The following is a 27,100-nucleotide window of genomic DNA, read 5'->3' as shown; positions in this document are numbered from 1 at the left end:
CTCTAGGATCTGACATTTTCAGCGATCGAGGATTACCGTATTTTGTAAATGGAAATACCACTACTAAAATCAGAATGCTATAGAGAGAATGAGGTCATTTGTTTCCAAAGACTATCGATATATTAGAGCAATGCAAAAAATAAGAGCGAGATATTTTGTGGCAAACTTTGTGGGTGAGGTTAGGACTATAATCTCCGAGTTATCTCGGGGTAAATGCTGTAGCCACAGCACCGCTGACGAGTATTCCCGGGGCAAACGGGAAATGGGATAAATCATGAACCGCTTCCCTCCTCTCCACTCTCCGCTAGGAGCCTCCCATAAGGGGCCTGGAGCATCACGGACATGAAATCCTTGGGTCTGAGAAGGGCCTGCTTTGCCTTTAATAGGGTGGAAGTTGGCACAGGTGGCTTGGCATGAGATGAAAACCCAGCCTGGGAAAATGTGTTTCCCACATGCGTGCAGAGGAGAGACGTGTCTGAGGAGCTGTGAAGAAAGGGGCGACGTGACTGGAGACTGTTTTACACTGTTCGGTCCCCAAGCCTTCTGGTTTCTGAGGACCTGTCATCACAGCAAAAGGCAGAGATGTGTCTCCCAGCCTTCGCTTGGGTACCGCCCGAAACAGCAGGACTGCGGGTCTAGCCTCTGTGGGGACGCTTGCTCTCCCCGATCAAGCTTGTAAAAAGTTCTCTTTCCAAACAGTGAAGGCAAATTTAAAAATAAGAGCAGCAAAGCAAGAGGACACTAAACAAACGAAAGCAGATGAGAGGGTGGCAGGGCAGTGGCTGAACGCGCCTGTCCTAGAGATGGTTTGACCGTGTGAGCGGACGGTCCCGATCTCTGTGCTGTGGTCCCCACACCGTGCCCGTCTCGCTGTGTGATTGTTCCCGCCACACCACCCCAAGGAGCAAAGCCATTCTCTCTCAACCTGGGGCTAAAAGGCGCAAGCAGACGACCCTGGTAGGCACAGCTCACCTCCAGGAAGGCGTTCATTTGCTTCTGGACCCTGTTCACAAACCTCCATTGGATGACTAAGCTGCAGGAGAAAACGGAACAGCATGTTAACCACCTTCGTCATCACTGGCGCTCATGTCTTGACGACTGTGATTGCTTCTCATCAGACAGGGGACAGAAATCTCTATATCGGCAAAGGCAAGGTGGGGCGGGGGGCGGGACCCGAGGGCACATGCTGTTTATTCATGAATTCTTTCGAGAGTAAGTGGAATGGATGTGAAAAATCTGAAATCTCACTGAGGATTTCAAAAGAATAGTTAATTTCCTTCTTCTCTCAGCTCCAGCCTTATTTTATCAAAGTTGCTCTATAAAGTGACTACATGGAGAAAAGGGGAAAGGTCCTGGGGTATGAATACACATCTACGTGTGAATAATGTGTGTACAAACTCACATACATACACATCCACATATGTACAAATACGTACATATATTTGTAAAGGGACTATTTAGTACAACATATTTTGTCATATATTTCATTCTAGTATCCACTGATTTTAAACAATGACTTATAATTTATCAGCAAAATGACTGACATGAGTACTTCACCACCAGAATTTGAAGGATTAATGGTAAGACCTCTTTAGGCAACAGAAATCTACGGAAACCATTTTTCCCTGTGACAGTGTCTGATGTAAAGCAGAATTTACTGCTGGGTGAATCAACTTTGGATTCCACTGAAAGTGTTTTGTCATGAAAGAGGACAAGGACTTTGTCATAAAGAGCTGTGACCTACAAGGTGTACCATGGCAATGGCCCTTGAGGACCAGCCCTACTCATAACCACTACTGGGCCATGTCAGGCTTTACTGCACTGAGCTGCAATCATCAGCCTTCTTCTTGCACCAGAGAAATACAGGGGTCAGGGAGCAGGTAGAGATTTCAATCACCCTTTTTTTTCAGTGAAGCTAGTTGAAACTCTGCCTAATCCCACACCCACCAAACCTGATACCTAAAAGAAATAACTGCAAAGAAGGATGCACACAACACATCACAATGTCTGAATCTTGAGACTTTCGACCCTAGTCACCCTGGGGTGGAGTGGATTTAAAATCTGTTCAAAGTCTGTACTTTCCATATAAAGACAGTGGTGTCTGCCAGGCTGATGTCTGCCTGCTGAGTCTGTCCAAGTTCAAAACAAGTTTCAATTACTGTGAACAGGTAAGAACGGTAGTATCTTGCTTCTAGATTTTTATTAAGCTTAGCGAGCTTTTAACTCGGGAATTTAGCAGAAGTCTGCTATGTAACAGTCCATACTTTGTCAGGGTCTCAAGTAGAGACTCCAACACTCTCCATTTCTTCCTTATTAGGAAAGACAGTGGGTTTTCCTTCGCAGATCACACCCAAAGATACCAAGACCCCTGGCCAATTCTTTGCATTAAGTCCTCCTGCCTGATTATGTTGAGAAGAGAGGAGAGCACCCAGCACGTTGAAAAGGAGTTTGTCCGCTGAACGTGAACAACCTGCTCAGGCCACGGGCCCCAAACACTGCTGCACTGACCTGGTCCCCGCACCAGGGCCATGCGGGCCACCCGAATCCTTGGAAAATCCCACAATTGTGTGCTTGAAGCATACGTGTATGCCCAAGAAGAAAAATGTGACATGCCCAGCAGAGAAAGAGCTTCTGCCCAGTATAAATAAAGGCCCTAGGATTAGTCAACAGGTGGACTTCCAAAGCACTCAACCTTTTGTTCCACCGACTGAGGTTGAGACTGGGTTAAAAAAAATTACAAATATCAGAAACAATTCATTACGTTTGCATGTGCATTCAATTTTCCTATCCATTTTCACGATTCCCCTACATTTTCATTACGGAAAAGAAATCAGGAGAGGGATAAAAGTATTTTATCTTTAGTTGCTCCCAATTTTACCCCACTGTGCTTTGACGCTGTGTTCCATGACTGCAGTTCTCAGTTTTAGACTGGATAGTCTCATACCCCAAAAGAGCATCTGCCATGTTTCTCGATGATGAACACCTTTTTCTCCTTCCACGGCTGCTTTATACGGCAGCTCACTGAAGTCATGATACAAGTCAAACCTTCCATCCCATAATTCAACTTCCTACTAGCACGAGTCAGAACGGAACTCAAATTGCTGAAACTATGTCCGTTATATGCGTGAACTGTTTTAAAAGGCAAGGGACGTCAACCCAACATGCCGTTCAATTTAATAAAAGTTGTAAATATGTGTATACGTACTCAATATATTCCCTTTTGTTTTCATTTGTAACCATTATTTCTGACCCATTGGGCTTCAGATCCACTTGATATGTCTGTAATTACAAAGATAAAACAACGATCACCATCATGAAGTTGTGCTGCATATTATTACTGAGTAATAACATCTTACTATAAAAGGAAGATAAGCAAAATTTATTCAGAAATATTTTCCAGCAAATAGGCTTTGTGTATGAGAGGATGTCTAATGAGGTTTTTAAGCTGTTAAGATGTTACACATGTAAAGATGCTATCATTAAAGGCAAACTCTTTTATGGTTATTTGAATTTTAATTATTCCCACGTTTAGCAATGATGGAGAGGAAGAACATTTTTCATCTGCGACTCATTTATCAAGAAATTATGTTAACAGAAAAGAGATGGTACGTCCATCAGGACTAGAGAGAGTCAAGTTCGAATGTGTTTTGTTTCTAAAAACTAGATTTTATAGTCATAAAAAAGATATGTGGAATTGGCTTCAGAGAGGCAAAACGTAGGAACGTAACAAAAGAAAGAAGCTTCAGAAACGAGGCTGGTGAGATGATTTACCTGCTCGTAAAGAGCAAAGCGGCTGAAATCATGGCTTTCTCCTGCACTCTGGGCCAGCCTTGGCCTCATATCAGTGCGTGAGAGGCAATAACTAACTAGCAGAAGGGGAGCAGGGAGAGGCCAACCGTTTCACAAAGAAAATGTTTAGTCTCATAAAAATTCTGAAAACAGAACAAGGAAAAAATATTACTCAAGACTCCCCTATTCAAAGATAACCATATGAAATTTTGGGGTGGGATCTTTTCAGGCTCTGTTTTTTTTTACCCTGCATATACCCGGCTATAGCTGACAGTAAGCCAAGGCTGAGCGCAAGCGTTTTCCAGAAGACGTTCCTGGGTTCCATCCATCATGAAGGATGAAAAGATTTCAAATCTGTAATGAAATCTTTTGTTTGGGGAGAGGCCTATGTTCAGTGATCCTCATCACCACTGCCACACACAGCCGGGGACAGACCGGGCCTTTCTGATCTGAAAACGTAGGTCCTGTTTCTCTCCAAAGGTTTGCTCCGATTATACACTCGATTCTTGTTCCTACTCACGCCGAGAGTTTTTTTTAACCAAAGCACACGGATCGAGTCCATTTAAGTGTTTACATCTTTCCCTTTTCTTCTTTATTTGGGAAGGATCTGGTCTTCCACCACAAGGCTGAACTCTAGTTCTTACGACGTCAATTCAGCTCTTTACTTTCCCAGTATGAATCTTAATCATTCGCGGTATTTTTAATTTTCTTCAAATCCTTCCTTTCCGACCACGTTCCCCCTTTCCACGGCTGTCTTTCCATCTCATCCAGTTTCCCTCCGTGGTTCTCCGCTCCTCTCCTGGCCATTCTTGAGGATGTTAAACATACTTGTTTAGGGAGTGGGTGGGAAAATTTCTTACAGTAAAATGTTTTCGGTTCTTTGAAAGTTACTTGGAGGTTTGCGGACACTATTTATTTATACGTTTTGCAGTATTTTTTAAATAAGCCCATGAAGGTTTTTCTTTTTTCTTTCTACTTCTTGCTCCTCAAAGATGGTCTCGCTATTCCCTTCAGTAATGGAATTTTTCTAGCAGATCCACACCAAACAAGTTAATAAACCCAAGCCCAGTTCTTGGGAGTTGTAATTTTCAGAGGGCTATTAAACGAGAGGCTCAACTACAGATGAAATGGGGTGTGGAGGGGAAGGAGAAAAACACCTGGGACCTTTGAAAGCAGCGTCCACTGATGAAAAGAACAAAACCAGCCAGTGATTCTGAGTGTGAAAAATGCTTCTTGCCTATACTGTCGGGAGTCTAATTGGTTCAACCTTTTTGGATGATAATTTGGCAACAGGTGTCAGAGTTGTAATGCACATAACCCTTTCCATAATTTCTTTTAGAATTTATACCAAGGAAAAAAAGAGTTAGTCAAGTGTAAAAAATATATATTCCAGGATTATAATCATTGTATTGTTTATAGTGAAATACTGAAATGGCCTAGAAGCCTACTACCAATAGGGCGTGGTTAAAAATGTGTATGGTCAGTGAAACGGAATTCGGTGTAGCTATTAAAACGGTATACACTGAGATTTACTGACATGGGAAAGTATCTAGGATATATTAAAACTATGCACTGCACTCCCATTTCTGTAAAAAAAAAAAAAAAAAAAAAAAAGTCTTATATGCATGTATTTACAGAGAATAATTCCAGAAGATATATTTGAAATTTTAATCGTGATTTTTCTCTTGGTGGTTGCAATGATAGGTGATTTTTATTGTACTGGTTTTATTTTTACCACAAAGATGAATACTTCATAATTAGATAAATAAAACTGTTTCTTTTTTTGGGGAGTGGGGGGAGGGACCACAGTATCCATCCTAAGTAAGGAGGTCAAGCAGCCACGGGTCGGGGGTGGTGGTCCAGTTTCATGGTTGATTCTGACCTAGGGCTTCTGAGGGAGGCAGTGACAGAGGGCTCAAGGACAGGCAGAGAAGGATGATTGTCACGTCTGTTCCCTAAGCCACCGTGTGAGGGTGAATCCTTGGAGCCTGGCAGGCTCCCTCCTGCTTGGGCTCCTCGCGGGTGACGTTTTGGTGCATAGGTCACGGCTGCTGTTCGAATGCCACTTTTTAAACCGGCTTCCAGGGGCTGGATGCGGATCGCTTCCTGTGGCCCAGGTGTGGTGTGAGGCTCATCACAGAGGCCATCACTGAACTGAGCCCACCAGCCACTGTCTCCATTCTCTCGCCGAGAGCGGGGCTCAGACAGGAAGCGGAGAGAGCCAGGGTCAAGCCCAAGGTGGCCGGACTGCAAAGCCCTTACGATGAGATCAGCCTGACTCTGTGAACATAAATTTCTCTGGCCAGCTTCCATCTCTGCCCATCCATCCTGACCTTGTTGTGTTTGTGTGTCTCCATCCGCCACCCCGCAACCCCTCCGCCGCAACACACACACTTCACACTGGCGAATTTCAGACATCGCTGCCACAGGCGGGGAGCGACCAAATGCACTCAGCGACTGTGCTGCGTGTGCCACTGGGGCACAGGGGGCTGTCGGCCTGGCCGGGCGACAGAAACGGGCTTCGTCCAGTCCTAGTAAAGGCCCAACAGAGGGCCTGTCCCGCCCCTCCGTTCCCACACCTGACACCAATCGTACTCCAGAGGCGGTGGCCGAGGCTCCGGCTGGTGGACGCCAATGGAGGGTACAAAGCAAAAGGGGACGGAGCCAGAGTTAGAAGCCAAGCGTGTGCTCCCCGGCAGCATATCCTTCATCCACTCCGCTGGGGGTTCCGGCCACCCCCACCCCGTTCCCCACTACACTTCCACACCTACGTGGTGACGCTGGCTTCCCCGGACAGCAGCGGCCCTGCCTTGTGTGTGAACTCTTTCAAGACCCGACAGGAAGAACACAGTCGCAGTGTCTGGCATGCAATCAGCCCTTGCGGGGAAAAAGTCCTATTTCTTTCAGTCCACTGGCCCGAGTGTGAACTTAATCCTCTTCAGAGCAACCTGAGGCGACGTGACTCTCACAGCTAAAATGCTGGCTGCACACACGTCCCCCCAACCTTTCCAAGATGCCACCTGCCAGATGTCTGAGGACTCGCTGAGACACTGTCTGGATCACACGAAGGCACTGGCCTCAGGAGGAGTCGGGGTTGGCTCTTCTCCCACTCCTGGCGCTCCACAAACGCCGTGGGGTGCTCTGAGGGGCCCAGGCCTCCCTCGCCCCCTTCAGCTCCCCGGCAGACACCAAGCGAGCGACCGTACTCAGATTACGGAGCAGCCACGCGTCGGCCCCACGTTTCCTGTGGTCGCCATCTGTCTGCTTTCTTGACCTGGTCTCTGAGGAGCCGGGGCCTCTGCCCTTCCCAAAGCCACCTCCACTTTGGCTCTGGGACTGGTTCCTCCCAGCTCCTGCCAGGACCTCGCTCTGTCCCTCACCTCTCTCTCCTCCTACCTCCAGTTTCTGCCTTTCGCACATTCCCTTTCCCCAGCCTAGTGTTTCTCAGCCTTTTGTCATTCACATCCCCTAAAGAGCTTTCTTAAGCTTCCCCCTTGCCAAATTGCCCCTTTCTTCCCATGCAATCTTAATGAACAGATCCACAGTACACTGTGGTGTAAATTATGGCCTTTTGGAGGCCGTAAACCATTGTCGTGGCTGAGACCTTTTGTCCTCCAAGAACCAATTTTTATCCCCTTAGGGACAGTAGCAGCCCAGTTGAGAATGTCTACCTTGAGCCAACTCACGCCTGGTCCTGAAGAATTCTCCCGCAGGGCTGCTGCCCACTCTCTTCCCTGCCCTACAGCACGGCTTCTTAAAAGCCCACACTTCTGGTGCCTCTTCGAAACCACCAAGCCAGATGCTGCTTTGCTAAACTTGCAATAAGAATTTCTACTTCGCCTCACTCTGAAAGGGAGCCTCCTCCAGGTGGAGCGTGTGCATGCCGCCTGTGTGGGACGTGAGCACGTGGGTGTGTGGTTTGTTCTTTCTGCTTGGCACATGGAGATCGTTCAAATACACTGACATGTGTTCATTTGAAACATTCATTTGAAACACTGCCCCAGAAACCAGCAGCTCCGGATTCTTACCGACCATTAAGAAAACCAGGTACAGTACCATCGCATGAACTGACGGCTACCACCAGACTTCACGGTCTGATATTTCTATTTGTGGAAGCGGGGCCGGGGGTGGCGGGTTGGGAGACCCAGCTTGAAGCACTGAGGCCCAGTGCATAGACATTTCACTTCTGTGGGTAACTTCACTCCATTAAAGAAATGGTCATATCTTTTGGCACGAGAGGTGTGGGCTTCCTCCTGGGTTAGAATAAACTGCAGCGCACAGTGAACGACTTTGCCGAGGGCCGACAGAGGGGATGGCCTTGCACAGGCATCTTGGTGGCGTCTACAGTGTTGGTTCCACAACTATTCTGAGCGCCTACCCTGCAGCAGGCCCTCTGCCGGGTGGTGAGGTCACCATGGGGAGCAAAGGCGGCCCCAGCGCTGCTGTCTATGACTGAGCCTGGTGGGAGAGGCAGATGCTAAACACACAGTCAGACGAGCAGATGCAAAGTCACCTGTGGTGTGTGCCGCAGGGACACACGGGAGCTACTCTCAAGTATTACGGTCTGGGGTCAGGTGGGCTTCCTTGAGGAAGAGACACGCAAACTGGTGGCTGTTTTTAATTGTCTGACAAAACCGTGTTATAACCTGTGAAGAAGCAAAGACACTTTGACAGTCAGAGGAGATCCTGGGTTTCCCCACACCTACCTGTCCAAAGTTTTCTTCATCGATACAGAACATGAGGTCCAGTTCAGTAGGGTCATTCTCTAGGATCCATTTCAGAGAGTTGTAATATTCACTGTCCTACAGTAATGACACAGAAATTAAAATTAAGCCCTTTTCCTCCCCAAATACAAACTCGTTTGACTTTAAATAATTAAATCCTTCTCATGAAATTTCATTCACAGTGCTCAAGAATTGCATTGATCACTAATAGACTCTTCCCCTTTAATTTAAAATATAAACTGAAAAAATGTTTTAGTAGCAACAGGGGTTTGTAGTTGAATCCTGCCCTCTGTGAGGTGTACCAGAAGGAACCTGCTCTGGTCACCAAATCATAAAATTGAACACGTAGAGATTAATATAATCCCTATCTTTGAAGAATAAACACATCAGAGGCCAACAGGAAGGACGGAGAACATTCTATCTAAATATCGGTGGTTTTAAGTTATGCCCTGTCCTGAGCTTTTACTACTCCCTGGAAGTCAGTGTAAGCGAACGGGGAGGCTGCTCCGACATGAGATGGGGGGCCTGGCCTCCTCTCCCCTCAGGGACTCTGGTGCTGGGACCTGACAGGCTCTCAAAAGGCAAAACAGAATGTGTGCACCATCTGTCAACATGTGGCACAAAATTTTGACTTTAAACGTCTGCTTTCCCAGCTTCATCATTATACAATAATAACAGCGGAAGTTAAAGGTGAAAGCTAAACAAAGTTTTAGACTGCTACGGTGGATGTGTCTGGCAACCTCCCCACGGAGAAACCGCCGAGTGGGTTCAAGTGCACTGCCAGTGTCCGCCTCTGATGTGCAGAAGCAGCGATCAGCGCTGGTCCATAGGGAGAAGATGGCCCAACTACACTAGAGGCGCAGTCTGCATCCCAGCAAGGCCGGGGGGATACAGACACTCCGATGTGAGTGACAGAACGTGAAAGCAGAGCTGCAAATACTTCACTGGAAGAAGATGCTTCTAGAGGGCCCTGTGAGTGAGCGCGCTGGGGCTTGGGCAAACATCCCTACGCTCAGAGGTAGGTGATGGGGTATAGGTTATGGAAAGAGCATCCATTTTTGTTTTTATAGAAAATCCTTTCGGCTCTAAAACGGTCAGCGCAGATAAGTTAAATGCAACGTGGAAACCCACATCGCTTTTTAGAAAACTTCGCACAGGATTCATTTCCTCACTTGTCTTATTCTTCTCCACATGTAGTGCTCACTCGCCCGTCCACATCGACGATGACACTGTACACTCATCCCTGTATCTACTATTTTGGTTTGTGGCCGTGCCATTTTTTGAGGTCAGAAAACAGATGAATCTCTAAACATTCAGTATTAGCAGTTTCTGACGAAAAGCAAGGGCTGCAATGAGGTCCCCAGATATCCCTTAGATTTGATTTGGTCGCAGCAGTTCTGGCTACGCAGGGGTCAATGAGATTGGGTGTGTCCAACCCAAGGACCATGCTTCTAGTTAACGTGAATGAAGGTCTGCTTTTTAGAAAAATTAGGGAGAGCGATTAACTTCTCGAACAATTAAATGTCCCCTATTCTTTACAGTGAATGATGACACCCGTAAACGTTGCTGTGACGACAACATGGTCATGGCTACTTTTCCGTAAGGCACGGGTGGCCCATGATGCCCAGGGGAGCGATCCGTATCTACTCACCACAGATTCCATGTCGTTCAGAGTTATCTGCTTTCCCAGCATCATTTTGTAAAATGGCCTAATGAAGAAACCTAAAGTATGATGAATACTGCGTTAGTTTCACGTCTTTGATATTGTTGTGCATCAGAAATGAAAGATTAACCTGCCTTCAGTTTGAATGAGACACCAGGAGAGAACAATCAGAGACCTTTTATATAGTAACCTGTGACCAAGTAGATGAAGGTCTGTTTTTGGGGGGGTGGGGGCGGGGTGGTAAAGACGGCAGGATTTTGCAGTGCAGACGAGGCACAGAAACAGGAAAGAGAGGGCACTCCGAGCAGAGGGACAAAATGGGGACTCGCCAGTGGTTTGTCGGGACAGAAGCACAGGGTGTCCCGGGGCGGACAGGCCGGAGAAGTCACTGGGGAGTGAGCAGCTTGCACGGAGAGTTTGGGTTACCGCCCGAGGGCGACAGGAGTCACTGAAAGGCCAGGCAAAAACCAGTCTCTTCTCATCCATCTGCATTTCAGCTCCACTGCGTGCAGCAACGGAGAGAAAAGACAGGACGAGAGGGAGTTGAGGGAGACCGCGCAGAGGCCGTGCGATCTCCCAGGGCAGGGCTGATAAAGGCCTGGCTGGGGCAGTGGCAGTGAGGACGACCCCGCCACCACACGGGTGTCCCACAGGGACCCCCAGTCCACCCTGTGCAAAGGCAAGTCAGCATCACACGCATCCTCACTGGGGACACTGGCACCTCGGCCTCCCCCACGCCGCCCCCCATCCAATCAGTCGCCAGTCCTCTGCAGCGCAATGCCACTCGAACTGGCTCAGACGCCTTCAGTGTCTAGGGAGGTGGAGGAGGAGGCTGCGCTGACATATGGAATATCTGTGCCCAGCCCACAGGGACACGCTCATTTTTAAGAAACTGAAGATACCGCTGACCACGCTCTGTGGGATCCTGGCTCTCTGTTTTGCAATTCCTGATGTACGCTGGTATCACCTTTTACAGCCGTCTCTGAGATGCCCCCATTTGTTCCTGCTTCTCTCCATCGCTCCCTCCACGGAGCCTTGACTTGGCTAGTCCTTGCTCTTCTGAAATGGTCCCAGCTTCTAAATGCTCAGTTCCTGCCCTGCCCGCATGGTGTGCCCAACGCCAGCAAAGAGCTCTCCACCCTCCAGACAAATCCGTGTCTCCTCGGAGCCCTCGCCGTGTTCCCTTCTGCTCCCATCACTGTGGGTCTCCTGCTTTTCGTTTTGCCCCCACTAAAATTTATCGAGGTCAGGACGTATCTTACACTTTTCTCTGTTTCCCACAGCAAGTATAAGAATGCCTTGTTTACCTTCTCGAAAGGTAAATAAACTGACCTTCTGAGAAAAGGCTGAAGTGACTTTGAACAGCAGAAACAACCTATGGCATGACGCCAAGGTTGCAAATTTGATTAAAATATATTCGCACGACATACATGTACAGAAAGAGTTCGGTTTCTTTCTCATCAGAAATAAGTGCTTATTTCAAACCCCACTAAAAATAAAATATTGAAGTCACAGGATCAAAATCAACTAGAATTACTAATGAAACTATATTAAACGTCAACGTACAGAGAGTACATCAATTATTGATTAGAATAGCTAAGGTTCCATAGATGCAAGTAACATATAATTCCCCTGGAAATCTTTCTCTACAGACTGTAACATCAAACTCCAATCTTACTCTCTCTCGTCCATCCTCAACCATTCTACCTCCAAACCCTTAAAAATATTTCTGATTCTCCTTCCTCACTGATGATTTCTACAGTGTTCTCTTCAGGGCAGTACTTTTGAAATGATCAATCTATAAGGAGTCTCTATTATAAGACTTATACATAGAGCTACGGAGAAGGTTTGAGTTCTTCCAACTTCCAAGGTTCCTTGAAATTCTTCATGACTAAAATAAGAATGAGGTTATTTTGTGCCATCTGTTTCAGCAGTGACCTCAGGGTCAAGGTCTTAGCTGTGTTATAACAAGTTTTGAAATTATTTATAGTCTCTTCTCATTAAAAAAAATAATAATTTGGGGACAAATGAAACAAAGGCAGGATATTGGACGAATTAGATCATTTTAATTAACTTTTTTCAATTAGCTTTTCCATCTGCCACTAAATTTAGCTATCGCTAAAGAAAAGTTATTCTGGAAAACAAAATACACAATTACAGAATGTTCTGTGCTTCGCACCTAAGTTTTTCATTCAAAAATTTTTAAACTGTGTATAGACACTATGTCTTCAATGCTCAAATTAAAATGACACCAGGGAGAAGCACCTCTATTACATAAAAATTATTGAATTACTCAGAACCAGTAAAGTTTTTGCTTAAAATCTATGATGTAAAAGATAAGATACCTAATAAGGAGCCACAAAGAGCACTGAGCACTGTCCGCTATTTTTATTACTTTAAGATTATTTTAATAAACTTACCATCTAAAAGTTTCCCATGAAATACTGCCAGACCAGCAACTCTTCCAATAAAAGTGAAATAGGACAAATGATCTTCATTACAGAGGCCCGAATTGGGATTGATCTGAAGTGTGTAGTTGTCCCTTTGGGGAGGAAGAGGGAGAAAATGCCCGATCATATTTTTAAGGAAGAAGCACAGGAATCTGAATTCGCCTTTGCTATCGTCATTAAGCTTTTACAGCACACTTGCATTTGATGCGGAAGGGCATACATAAGCTGACGTGACTTACCGTTTAGTTACCCCCTTTCTGTGACCAGCGACGGGGGGCCTCACAGAGCTGGTGCACACGCCTTATGTAAGTTAAACCATAAGAAACTGTCGATATTTGACTATTTATGATCTACGAAAATGTTGATTTCATATAGTTCGACCAGATATTTTGGGAAGATGAGAAATCCCACATGACAAAGGGACTGTGCCCAGACTGTGAGGCCGTGAATACTTCAGGTCGTCTCTGTGAAGGGGAGGCTTTGCTCCTTTGATGGGCTTTTGGTTTGAGGGTTAAGATTTTTACCATGGGCTGAGCTTTTGGTTTGAATGCCACTCTGCCCTAGAGGCCCCAAGGCCACAGGGAGCAGCATACACCTGCCCCGACAATGCAAACCGCAATGCAAAATGCAATGTTCGCATGTACCTAATCTCCCTTCTTCGGTCTCAAAACCACAAGGATCAGCAGTTTTCAAATTAGGCTCCACAGACGGAGTCCTCTGGGGGATGTATGGGAATGCAGGTAAGAAGCGAGGATCCTGCCTTCCTACCCTGCCCGCCACTTCAATGGTTTCTCTCAGCTTTATACAGCCGGCTTTCTTATGGGACTTGGTAATGACCATGACAGACAAGCTAGGCAATTCTTGGCTAGCACAATGGGGCAGGATACTGAGGAACCCCCAGGAGCTTCGCACCAGGTGGAAGGTGTGGGAGACTCAAGTCCCCTGAGAGCACAGGCTGCTTTTCATCAAGGTCAACAACCATTCTATTGGGGACTCAGGCCCAGCCTGAGCCTTTGGAGGATCCACAGCCTGAAGGAGAAAAGGGTGGCCTTGTAAGCAGCCAATGTTTGAATCCTGAGAAAGCAGCTTGAATAAATATGTTCTAGTTTCCATGCCTGGCAATGATGAAATCCTTGTGCAAGGGGGAAGGGGTGTGGTCTGCTTCTTCCCCTACAGGACCAGGGCGGGGCCCTCGGGGCACTGAAGAATGGTCCTCGAAGTTGTCATAATTTGCCTGTGACTAGTGTAACTTCGGAAACTATTTTTGTTCATAAGACGATGATGACGACGACGACTTTCTGAATTCTGACATTGACAAATTCTTTTGAATTAACATGACAAATGAAAATTGCCTCTTGTTCCTTACCATAAGTACCCAGCACATTTTCAATTTCAATCACATGAACCCAGCAGACAAGAGAACAATCCTTTTTAGGTGTTCACAGACTATATTACCTCCCCAGGTAGAGTCGGAACCTGTTCTAGATTTTTAAAGGGTGGTGGTGATGTTATACATTTAAAGATGTTATCATTAAAAGCCAAACATTTTATGGTTATTTATGAGTTTTAACTATTCTGCATACATTTAGCCACGATGGAGAGGAGGAACGTTTTTCACCTGCTATTCATTTGTCAAGAAATTATGTTAACAGAAACGACAGGGTATGTCCATCGAGATTACAGAGAGATTCAAGTTCTAATGCATTTTGTTTCTGAAAATTAGATTTTATAGTCGTAAAAAAAGATATGTGGAATTTCCTTCAAAGAGGCAAAACACAGAGACTTAAAAAAAGAAAGAAGCTTGAGATGTGGTTGAGATGGATTTACCTCATCGTAAAGACACTGAAATTAACAGTGTTAACTCATTTCAAATGCCTGAGCTGCTTATTCTCTCAATGCCTTTAAATTCGTCAAGACTAAAGCTGTTTCTGTGGGGACACATTCTGAGTGCATGCCACGTGACTTACGTTGCAGAGTACTCAAAGAGACCGTAGTAGGGGTTGAACATCTCTTTGGACAGCAAGAAGAACCATTCTCTGGCCACGCCCCCATAGTCAAGACCTTTCTCTGATTCGAATTCAATCCACAGTCTAGCTTTTAGGACATCTGGTCTTTTCACAGACATGATTCTCCGATAGGACTCTTCAAAAATGTTATTTCTGTGAAGTTTCATTTCAAACCTATTTGGAATATCAGCCTACACAAAAGAAAAAGAAAACATACAATCATACAATATACACGTTACTTCCTAAAAGAAAAAAAAAAACAACACAGAACAGAAATAACGGCAGTCTTCAAATAAATAAGCAGTGACGAATGGCTCCAACTGAGGTTCTCTCCTTTACGGATTTTTCTTCACAGATGGAAAGCCTCACGATGTCAGGATGAGACACATCCAGCATCCACCAGCAGCTGTCAGCCTGAGCCAGCAACATATGCTGCAGGACAATCTGCTGAGCGGAAGGCAGCCATGCTCTCTCCCCCTTTTAAAAACCATTGTGAGACACTCATCCATCCACTAGCAACTGAAATATGGTCAACACTATACATTGTTTCTGTCAAAGAAAGAGTCTTTTGTCCAGGTAATATAAACCCTTAAACTTTCCCTCCCTGGGCAGGGTGGGGCATTCTTCACACCAATAGGGCTTCCAGATAGACGATGTGATACATGATGCCTACAAGCTATTCTGTTGCCATGGGAAGTGGAACCCTGATTATCATGCCAAGCTGTGAAATCACCCCCAAAGGCTACAGTTCATACACATGAAAATAGAAAAGCACTTGACTGAAGCCAGGAATAATTGCTTCCTGGAGATGTGAGGGCCAGGGGCAGCTTTGCTATGAAAATGGACTTACGGAGTCAGTTTCCAGGCAGATGATACTCAGTGAAAGTGCCAGCGTGAGACAGGGTGGCACCCACAAAGTCGACACTTATTTCTGGTGGAAACGCAGGTGACTCACAAAGAAACAGTGTGGGATTGTATGTGTTCAAATTTGAGTCATTTCAGAAGCCGGCATCTCAGAGCTACTGAAATCAGGGTGTTGGAAGAGAGAACAGAGCCCCTAGGTGGGGGCTCCCCAGGCAGAGACCACGTCTCCTGCATCTTTGCCTCCCCTGTGCCTCACCCACAGCAGATGCCCAGAAAATGAAGCCTCCACTGAGGGAAAGGAGCAGAGAGAGACGGTGACGGAGCACAGGCAACCTGGGATGATCTGAGTCGGGGCAGACATTCTCCTTCCCCCAACGGGAAGAAACCAGGAAACAGAGACTGGTGCAACCCCCCCCACCGCCCTGCAAACAAACAAACAAACAAACAAACAAAAACAAAACCAGTGAATGCACAAACGGAGGAGAATGTGGGAAAAACCTCTAGCGAAGAGGTAAAATCTAAAAGTAAAACAGAAGACATAATGTTGAAAAATGCGGGAGATGCGTCAGTAGAAAATACTGTCATTTAAAACACAGCCTTTAAAAACCTTACAGGGTTTCCCAGTGAGAATTTTAATATGAAAATTAAACTTGGTCTTAATATGACAAATATTATAAATTATATTTGTTATGAATATAATTAAAAATTTTCTTTTGATCTTAAAGGGCAGGACTTGAACACTTTTCTAACTAGGATCTAGGTTTTATTAAATATGGTAACCATAATTAATTGCTTGCATAGGCTTCTCCAGATTTTTTGACTAGGTCCTGAATTATTTTATATCCCATAAAAATCATTTCTATCTTTTTATGTATTACATAAGAAATTACCCGGCAGGTGATTTGATATGCAATACGAGTTAGTCTCCACTTACCACTTCTGTTAAAAAGAAAATTCAGATTGAAGATCCGGGAGGATCAAAGTGTAATGAAAAAAGGAAGGTAATATTTTTAGTATACATATAAAAGTAACAAACACGTTCTCACTCAAGTAACTCTGGTAACTTACAAAGGACTAAAACAGCATTTTTACAAGACATGTTACTCACAGGTTTCTTTAATTTCTTCCTAAAGTAGTCATATTTCTGCTTAAATTCTCTGGAGTAAGGAACAGCCTAGAAGATAAATTTATAAATGTAAACAATATGCTTGAAATGTTATATATACTGAGCCAACATTCTGAGAATTTTATGAATCATAAACCTTAAAATTCTCACACTCCATCTTATCATTGAAATGTATATAATGTCTACAGAGCATATGGGAAAGTTCTAGAAATGATTAAGGCTATTCAAGATTGAATGGGGGCTTTCATCCCTGAAAACAACTATACTGATATTCAAGAAATCATTTAGGGATATGCTACATAAACTAAATACACTTTCTAGTCAGGGTGTAATTTTTTTAATTTTTAAAATTTTTTGCTGTAGTTGAGATAAAAGTTATTGGCTATGTGATACTTTAACGCACAACCCCAAATGACCTAAACTGTCATTCTGAAAAGACTAATCATGCTTTTAAAAATCTTTAGGAGGAAATATAATGAGCAGAAAGGCAAGTGAACTGATACTCTAGTCAAGGAATAAAATCAGGTAGACAGCATTCTGGAAAAGTTTTCCATTTAGGAGTCAGAAGGTATGCCCTTTACTATTTAATAGTCTCAGGTAAGGATTTTTGAAAAATCTAGAATGTCTTATCTATGAAGTAGTGACTGAGCTAACTATTATTACTCAAAAGTTCCGGAATCAGTTTAGGCAAAATAATAACATTTTAATGTAGTCATTTTATATTCTTTCCTTGCTATGTTATAAAGTAGCTTAACAATATCTGAATGCCAGAGCTCTAACTTCAGGCTTACAATTTACTTATGAAGCAGAAAGAGCTGGCTTTTGTATATACATGGACATAACTGTGAGAACCTCACACTCAGAACAACACATTGCTTTTTAGTGCATAGTGTAAATGTGAGTAAGAATAGTTCTGTTGATATCATTTTGGGTTAAGTTAGTAAAATACACTGATTCTTAGTGAAGTGTCTCCAGACTCCAAATCTTACACCTTCACCACACTTATTCCTGACCAGAAAGAGGAGAAATGCAAACGAAGCTTCCCTCCTTTGCACTGTTTTTTTTTTATACTGTTTTAAGACATGTTCGCATAATTAACTAAGCCAAAACAAAAACAAATAACCACTCTTAACATTCTAAAGATAATTTATACTTAGATTTTTAAGTCAATCTTTATTTGCTTTTCCACTAAACACTAGATTTGACCACACAGCATATCTATTCTGGACAGAGTTTAGTCTGATGAAATAATGTATGAATTCGGATTCTAGAAGAGGTAAACATTTTGTCAATATCTGGACAACCATCAAAATAAGGAAAAGGATACGATGAATGTTCTGACATAAGCTAATAAGTTATGTTTTTTTGCTTTACCAATAATACTATATCCCATAACTAGAATTTTCTATCTAGTTTATTTATTCTTTGGTGGTTCATTTGCTGATTCAGGTATTTCTTGAGCACGTACTCTGTGCCAGGCATTTCAGGCGGTAGGGAAATAATAGGACTTCCAAAGAGTTCTTTCCTTATTCTCTCCTGGAGCTTACAAACTACTGTGAGTAATAGGCAATAAAAAATAAAGGAACATACAGTGGTTAACAGAGTTCCCGGGAGGCTATCTGCATGAGGTGGGCAGGGCAGGCAGCTCTGAGAAAGGGCTATCCCAGAGTGACAGGAGGGAACAAATTATGACAGGAACAGCGAGTACAAGTTCTTTAGAAGGGAAAATGTTCGGCTGATGTTCTTACCTGGGATGAACTGTGATAAAGGGGAATTAAGCTAAAAAAAAGTTACTTCCTTTCATTATTGCATGCCAGCCTTAGGATATCTGACTTCTAGAATCGATTCTATTGCCAGCTAGCTCTATGAAATAACCTCTCCAAGATACAGTTAAGCAGAAGGATTTGACTAAACGAACTTTAAGGTACTTCCATTCCTAAAAAGCTATGATTCCCAGCAATTATTATTTTGTTTGTTTGTTTCCTCCCTGAAAATGCTGAAAAAGACTTAAACATTCATCATTGGGAATGCAAGTTCAATAGGCTTAAATGACAAATTTCCCATGCAATATATTTCAAAATGTTACCCCCCCCAGCCTGAGATATCCATTCCCTTGTCTGACTTAAAACCTGGTAGGTGCTGACTAGATGTGGGTGGAAACCAGATGCTGAGATATTTCTGGTCTTTCTTCTTCTGTGGAATGATGCATGAATGTTGAAAAATCATTATCCTCGTCCAGTACTTATCTTTTCACTCTAGAGGTAGTTCTTATGATGGAATAAGAAGAGTCGGTTTTTATATTCTCCTCCTGAAAAGATTTCAACAACGTAACAGGACGAAGACATCCACCAATGCAGCCTCTGAACAGAATTGCGTGTACAGTGTATTTCTTGTATTGGCCAAGTTATTTATTTTCTCTTGAAAATCTGACAACTTACTTTCTTACATACAATTTAACTTGTAAAACAAGCCCATTTAAAAAATTAACATGTCTGTTGATTAAAGCCCTTTTGCTCTGAATTCAAATATGCTTTCTTTTTTGAACAAAATGAAAAGCTGACTTATTGTGTAAGTTGGTTCTAAATGTTTTCATGGCGTCACTGTCCTGTTGATTCTGGAGCTCTTTTGAGAGAAGGACTCATGCCTGACGCGGAGACACCGGTGAGGCCAGCACACACGGAGGGCTCTGGTCTTGATTCTGATATTTGCTGGAAGTTTTGGCAACACAATTAGCTTTCTGATCTTTTGACAGATTGGGAATAATAACATCTTTCCTACCTTCCTGAGGGGATTGCTGAGGGTTTCAAATCAGATGATTATAAAGTTCTTGGAAAAGTACAAAGCGTTACACAAGCATGAGACAGTATTCACAAGAGCGGCAAGCATGGAGAGCACTTTACAAATGCTTTTAATGGTGACGTTTGTTACACAGAGAGCACAGTGACTTAGAGTGATGCTGTGATGGGCGGACACAGAAAGGGTCCCCTCTCCCCTAATACGTAGCTATTTTTTTTAAAACTTGGGAAAAGAGAAACTCTAGGTACCAGATAGGCAGAAAGACTCAAAAATAGAGAGATAAGTGGGCGCTGGACCTAGACATAGGTGTTTGGGCTTGAGTTTTAATCCTCGCATGGGGGCACAGAACTTGGCTGCCAGTCTGTATGACCGAGGGAGCCAGAACAGAGTCCCCTGCTTAAAACTTACATCTGAAAAGGGGACAAAAAAACTCTACCCACTGGCCCAGGAAAGTTGCAAGGAAGCTTACCTTCTGTCCAGGACCATAAATGGAAGAAAAAGAAAAAGAAACAGACCTGTAAGAAATTCATACTCCAAGCCTACACCAAAGTGGGTATGAGATCTATAGTTACACTAATTGGGGGTGAATGAACCCAATCTAAGTAGTTAACAGCAAATACAGGTCAGAATTTATAAAAGCCCCATAGGAAAAAAAAAATGAAGATGAGCACACACACACAAATTACAAACTGAACTAGGCAATAAACTACCATTGAGGAGAGTCTACAGATATAACAAGGGGAAGGTATTACGTGCCTGAGACCAGAGAGAACAGAATAATCTGAAAAAGGCTATGAAAGAGGCTATTCTAAGAATGATTAAAGAGTTGGAAGTATAAATTAAAAAAATAAATAAATAAAAGGAAAGAACAGGACAGAAAACGAACAGCTAAAAAGACCAAGCAAATTTTAAAAGACCAAATAGAACTTCGAACAATTAAACATAGTCACTGAAATAATAGAATGAACTGATAAAGAGTAGATTATAAAAAGTATAAGAATTAACTAGAAGAGCTGAGTCCATGATACAGCAGAGAGAGATAGAAAATATGAAAACTAAGAGGTAGATATGAGTTAACCAATTACCCAATAGAAGTTACTAATAGAAATAATAATAAAAAAATACAATATGTACAGAAATAACTGCTGAGAATTTTCCAGAACGAAGCAAAGACACAATCTCCACACTGAAGAATCGCAATGAGTCCAAAGCAGAATAAAAAGAAATCCACACTTACGATACGTGATACTGAAATTGCAGAACATCGAAGACACAGAGAAAACTTCAAAAGCACCAAAGAAAAGAGTTATCAACACATACAAGAAAAGATAATTAGATTGACAACAAGTTTCTCATCACCAGTTAGAGAGACCAGAAGATAGGAGAGGATCTCTCCAAAGTACCAAAGAAAAATGACTGTTAACCAAGAATTCCACGATGAGTGGTCACACAAGTCCCCTCAGACGAGATGAGTTTTCCAGTCAGGCTCACACAGAAATTGCTGCTAGAGCAGAGGTTCTCAGAAGGGCGGGCGGGCGGCCATCAACATCCCTGCTTCTCAGAAGGGCGGGCATCAACATCTCTGGGAGGGTTTGTTAAAACACAGATTGCTGCGCCCACTCCCAAAGTTGCTGGTTTTCAGTAGGTCTTGGAGGGGACCCAAAATGTGCATTTCTAACAAGTTTCTGGATGATACTGGAGCTGCTGATCTGTAGACTACACTTTGAGAACTATGAATTAGAGGTTATACGTCATTAAGAAAAAACTTAACAGAAAAAAAAGGAGATGCAAGAAATGGTGGTGGGCAAAGAAATTTGTTTATATATAAGTAAAATTTAGTAAGCATATACTGTCGGAAAAAAGATACTAATGACAGTTTGGAAAGTTTAAAGATGGAGTAGTTTTAAAACTTCACTGAACAATGGGAACGGGAAGAATGGAATTAAAATGGTCTAAAGTCCTATATTATTCAGGAGAAGAGTAGAATGATTAATTTTGACATTAAGTCAAGTATGTTGGTTGAAATTTTTAATGTGAGCCCTAAAAGAAATAGAAAATACCACTTCCGAGCAAGTACAGAAAATGAAGGAAAATAAAGAGTGTTCTGGCAATCTAATAGAAGGTTAAGGGAAAAAAAACACACAGTGAGTTAAGAGACAGAGAAGATAATCCTAGGCAAATAATAACGAAGAGAAAGTGAACGTAGAGATCGTGGGAGTTTGACATACTGTCTTGGTTAGATAAAACAGCCAGGAAAAAGTAGAAAAGGAAATGGATTAATTTGAGCATCACAGGCTTGATCTAGTGAACATGTAAAGAACTCTTCTACACCCCAAAAAGACAATATACATTCTTTTCAAACAAAAAAAGAACATTTACAAAAATTGGGCAAGCCTCCAAAGAAGTTTCAAATGTCTGATAATCAATATTCCATAGACAATATTCCCTGACCACGATGTAATAAAATTAGAAATCAATAAGAAGTGGATAGGCAAAAATTCTCTCAGTCTTAGAAAGTAAAACGCACATTCTAAAAAACTTATAAGGAGAGAAATCATTATAGAAATTATCAAATATTTAGAATTGAATGACAACAAGGCCAGATGTCTACACTATTGATAATTTCCTAAATACACATACTCTTATTGAAAGACACATCACTAGTAATAATAAAAGAGTAAAGAAAGCTCTTAGAAAGCAAAGAAATAGAGATCCTTCTTGGGGGCAAAATCTATCTGGATTTATGATGCTAATTTTCAATTGTAATTAGTAAGATTAAGTGCTTGAGTGAAAGTAGATGATCAGTCATAAAAATATTTGAAAAAGCTTCAGAATTATCAAGTCAAAAGTCCTCTGCCAGTTGAAAACAGTATCATTTCCTGAATGTACCTGTTTCTTATGATGGAGAAGAGAAAATGCTATTCTAACAACTTTTTGTGACTGTCACTATATCTAAAGAAAGCCTCAGTATGAAGGCAAGTATTTATTAAGCTACATAGAGAAAAAGTAGTTGACTGTTCTCACCCAGGTCTTACTGGGCTCTCTAAACTGTAGCAAAGCGGCTGAGCAAATCGAATGAACAGATCCAAGATAACTCAAGGGATGCCAAGTACCGAGGTGCATTTGTATTACATCACTTAAGTTTTCAAATGGACTCATCTTTATAATATAAAACATAACTTGAACCGAATCAGACGAAAGCCATGAAATTAGTATTTTAAATATACCTACTGGCCTCTTAGGTCAGCACTGAACATAATAAACGTTAGTTCCTTTTGCTTCTCCAGGTTTTAATAGAATCCCCAATTCACAATCCTCTGTGATCCCAGTCCATTTCCTGTAATTCCAAATGATCTCCACGCACTCATTTCACCAATGACGGAAAACGCTGGTGTTCTCCCTGCCCATGAGAATGGCCCCGTCCTACAAACTCCTCCCAAGTGTTCGATACCAGGTGTCTGTACGGCCGGCTGCGGGTCCCCCTCCTCCTTATGAACACACGTGCACAGCAGTATTTTAGGAGGGCACCAGACCTAGGGCAGAGCTGGCTCTTTACCTACCTGGCATATACGAAGGGACTAGGAGAAAGTTAGAGGGTCAGCAGAGATAAAGATGCTTAACTCTGCCAGCTCCAGGGGTTAGTGACAAACACCCCCCACTTTTACAGATACTTCCTGCTGGAAGAGATTCAGTATACAGCTTAAATTTGTTAGCATGCATTAACTACCCTTGGCTTGAAGAAATGATAAAACTCTACACATATAGGGCTGGCTTTGTCTCACATAAAAAGGGAGAGAGGACATTTGGACTGTTAACTCTTGTAATCCACCCTTTTATGAAGGGAGAAAAACAAAGGTGCAGGTTTGCTACCCTTAGCAAACCATTTTCTCTTCCTTCATAATGAAAGCCCTGTGAAAAGGCAAATACAGCTGTATCGCACCCGAAGTTCGGGAAGGAGGAGACGGGAGTAATGTTAAACTACCCGACGACACCAGGCTCTCAGTGACCCCCGAGGTGGGCAGGAATACACAAGAAATGTGTGTTTAGATGCAACCAAAATATTATACTGAAGAGTCCAAACTTGAAAATACTGACCGGACCAGTAATAGCTGGGTTCTGCAGTCTTGGGTCTTCCCATTGAGTAATTTTGCTATCTGAAAATTAATACAAAAAAAAAAAGAAAAAAAAATCAGCGTATTAGTTCAAATCTATTCTATGTCAAATATGTTTTAGAAATAATTATTTCTGGATTTTTCAAAAGCTCTTCAATCCCTCAGCCTGGCCCCCAAAGATAATAACTTAGTATTTCAGGGTTAGAAGAAAATGGTACTCTCTATATGGCAAACCTCCTACAAACTGTTTAGTTAAAATCACTCAGTCAAAAATGCATGACGAAAGTAAAACCATCTATTTACACTGTTTTTGGCAAGCAATTTGCTTTAGTTTCAATTATAAACCCCTGTTCTTCCAAGGATTTATAACTTGATCTCGATTTTCATTTAATTAAAAAAAGGCACAAAAAGTCTTAGTCCCCCAAAAGTTAACAAACACACATGATTATTTCTCATTTCAAATACTTTTTCTTTGCTTGTGGTATTGAAAACCTGCTTTCAATTAAGAATCCTACATCAAACAAACGAATCATCTATTACATGTGTCACTCATATGCATTACAACAGTCGAAGCAGCTAGCTAAGGCGGTCCAAAAAATGAGAATTAGATACAGCAGAAGAAGATTCAAGAAAAAGATTTCCCTTTGGCCAAGTTGGCGAGAAGTGGTTTTCTTTCTTCCAAGTGAGTCAATGTTAACAAGATTGATCAATGCCACGTGTTACCACTACTTCAGTGATGTAGGTTTTAACACACAATGGCTACCCTGGATTGCTCGAGATTTGTGACTGTGCACAATTAAAAAGACATCATGGATTAGTGAGTGAGTGAGTGAGTGTGTGTGTGTGAGTGTGTGTGTGTGTGTGTGTGTGTGTGTGTGTGTGTGTGTGTGCGCGGTAGAGACAAGAATGGACTCACATGAAGCTATAAGAAGGGCAGATTGGAGGAGAATGGGTTCTCTGTGGAGTTTTAGGTAATGTAAGTTGGTTAAAAAAAACCAGGAAATTATTTGTTTGAGAAACACTGATTCTAATTATTTCTTGTATACTCTAAGTGGATGGATAAGAATAATAAAGTTGGTTTTAATGACCATAACCAGGAATTTTTTCAAAGTCTGATATTATAATTTCTTTAACAAAAGCAGAAGTAAAGTCTTACAATAAAGCTACCAAAGATCATGATGATCTAGATTAGTGCTGGAAAAAAAATTTACAGAAATGTTTCAACTGTTCTAGGGAACCCTGATGGTAGCACAAGGCATTTTTGGGTCCCTTACCTTGAAAACAGAGGTCTTTGGAAAGTAAAAGTTGTTCTCGTGATGGAGAGCAATAACAAAGAAAACCAAATAATGGAAACAGAACGCAGCTGAGTAATCAATAACTGCCTCAGACTATAATGACTGGGTATTGCCACCAAAGCAGAAGATAAATTAATGGCAACTCCCAAATCTTCAGTCCAGATCTGAACTTCAAGCTCCATCCTTGACATCTGCACCTCGAACTTCCCAGAGGTACCTCAGAATCCAGCCCCATCGAAACTGAACCCAAAGGCCTCCAATACCAGAACTGTTCATATAATCCTGTGTCCCTGATGAACAGTATCACACGTTCATTTACTGTTCCGACTTGGAATCTGGACACATCCTTTATCCTCCCCTGCCGTTCACCTCCAGAGGCCACCAAACTGTCCCCGCCTCTCTCTGATAAGGCCGGAGCACTCACCATTTCTCTGGACTATTCTCTAGGTTTCCCTGGCCTCCGTCTCATTCCTGTTCACAACTTCCGTTACAGCTCTGCCGAAAGGACCTTTCTGAAGAACAAGTATGACCATTGTCCCTTCCCTCTCAGAGTCTCTCGGATTTCCAAAACCTGGCAGACCCTCTCTGACTTGATCTATGTGCCACACCTGCCTCCTCCCCACACTGGGCCATTTGCAACCCAGTCACATTTCTCTGAATGTGGCACCATCTGCACAACTTCACACACATCTGCACATGTCTTCTCCCTCCTGGAATTGCTCTTCACTGGGGGTGCCTGACTAATCTAACTCATAATTTGGGATCCCCCTGAAAAGTAATCCGTTCCGTAAGGTCCCCTTGCAGGCTCCCCCCACCCCTGGCACCCAGCCGCTTGGCTACTGTCTTTTTCTACGTTAACAAGAGGTTCATTCCTCTAATGTAATACTTAAAACACTTCCTGGTACACTCTCGTAAACAGGGACTGCGTGTTATTCCTCTGCAGTCTCTTCTCCACCATCTAACACACTTCTCAGCATGCAATGGGAGCCTGTTATTTTTTTAATGACCGAATGAAGCTGATGGTGACCACAAAGTTCCTTTAAAACCATCTAGGCTTTCAGAACTATACAAGCTTCTGTATGATTACAATAAAGATCAATTTTGCAGCAAAGTATCGTCAATACATGAATGTATGGTGGCCACTTATCTATGTTTTCCTAGAACTTTTGAACCTAAACTTGCTTTTCATCTTTGAGACATTATATTTCAAATAAAGGGAAAAGAATGAAGGAGAAGAATGAAAAACTCAGTCAATTTAGCTACTAGTAACTAGTTTGGTAAGAATGTCGGTCGAAAAGACTAAAATAGGATTTTTCAGCATCCCTGGAATTTTATTTTCTCTTCTAGCTTTGTATACAGATACCAGTGGCCAAGTACTCAGCTGTTGGGCACATCTGGTCTTTAAGAAGAATTACATGATTCCTAAGAGAGGTAGAGATTCAGAAGACCTTCCCTTAACCTTTTACATCAGGCTTGAAACATTGGAGCTATTTGATAAATGTCAACCAAATGAATCAAGGTGTCTAAAGAGGAGATTAGTATTGAACATTCACCTCTTCTGAAATTAAATCTTTAAGATGAGTGAATATTATTAATCTTGAAGATGTCTAACTTCTAAAAAATTTATGAAGCTGAAAATAAATAACCTAGCTATTTCAAAGACGAGTGCAATGCTGTTTTTGTCACTTAGTGTGCAGTCACCTGTCCCAGAGATGTTGGAAGACAGGGTGATTCTGCATAACTTACAAGATGATGGCTTTCTGTAAAATGGCATTTGTATGGACGACCTCATTTCTGTCTGGTAGGTAGCAGGACAGCAAAATGAGATGCTGAAATTTGCTAGAAATCATACACGGGAAAACTGTTTAGAAAGAGAAGTTCTTTTGGAAGGTAAGGACATTCTTAAATGTCACCTACCAGGTAATCTAACCCATTTTGGAGTACACCTATTAGCCTGATAAAGCCTCTCAGGTAAGTACTCTGCACTTTTTAGAGATGGGATTTCGGAGAAAAGACGTATGAATTGAACTCTGTCTCACTGATATGTATCCCTTTATTGCTCCTATGGAGTATAAACCTTGACAAATTAGAGAGAAATGGCAGAAATGTTAATGTTAACAGCTAATGAGGTTCTCATAAACAGATCCTTTTATTCCACAGTTTTTGGCCTAATTTACACTATATCTAGTTAAGAGAACCTTTCAGTATGGTGGAGCAAGGGCAAATTTTTAATCTCTGGAAAAAAGACCCTGCCACGTGCTCTTTGTTAAGAGGA

At 42.5% G+C, this 27,100-nt stretch overlaps 1 protein-coding gene across 11 annotated transcripts in view; it reads right to left on the bottom strand.

Annotated features, from left to right (window-relative positions):
• Positions 1–27,100, bottom strand: part of NEDD4L (neural precursor cell expressed, developmentally down-regulated 4-like, E3 ubiquitin protein ligase) — a 300,190-nt gene that overhangs the window by 8,549 nt on the left and 264,541 nt on the right. For all 11 annotated transcript variants that reach the window (XM_006913704.2, XM_015590804.2, XM_025048101.1 and 8 more), the window contains 8 exons: positions 23,514–23,572; positions 16,605–16,670; positions 14,594–14,823; positions 12,597–12,718; positions 10,165–10,235; positions 8,496–8,591; positions 3,206–3,279; positions 973–1,033 (listed from right to left, as the gene is read on the bottom strand). In XM_006913704.2, coding sequence (XP_006913766.1) covers positions 973–1,033; positions 3,206–3,279; positions 8,496–8,591; positions 10,165–10,235; positions 12,597–12,718; positions 14,594–14,823; positions 16,605–16,670; positions 23,514–23,572 — 779 coding nt within the window. The remainder of the gene's footprint in view (positions 1–972; positions 1,034–3,205; positions 3,280–8,495; positions 8,592–10,164; positions 10,236–12,596; positions 12,719–14,593; positions 14,824–16,604; positions 16,671–23,513; positions 23,573–27,100) is intronic.

This window comes from Pteropus alecto, unplaced genomic scaffold (assembly GCF_000325575.1).
Source record: "Pteropus alecto unplaced genomic scaffold, ASM32557v1 scaffold14, whole genome shotgun sequence".
Lineage (NCBI taxonomy): Eukaryota > Metazoa > Chordata > Mammalia > Chiroptera > Pteropodidae > Pteropus > Pteropus alecto.
This window is presented reverse-complemented; position numbering and strand designations above follow the sequence as displayed.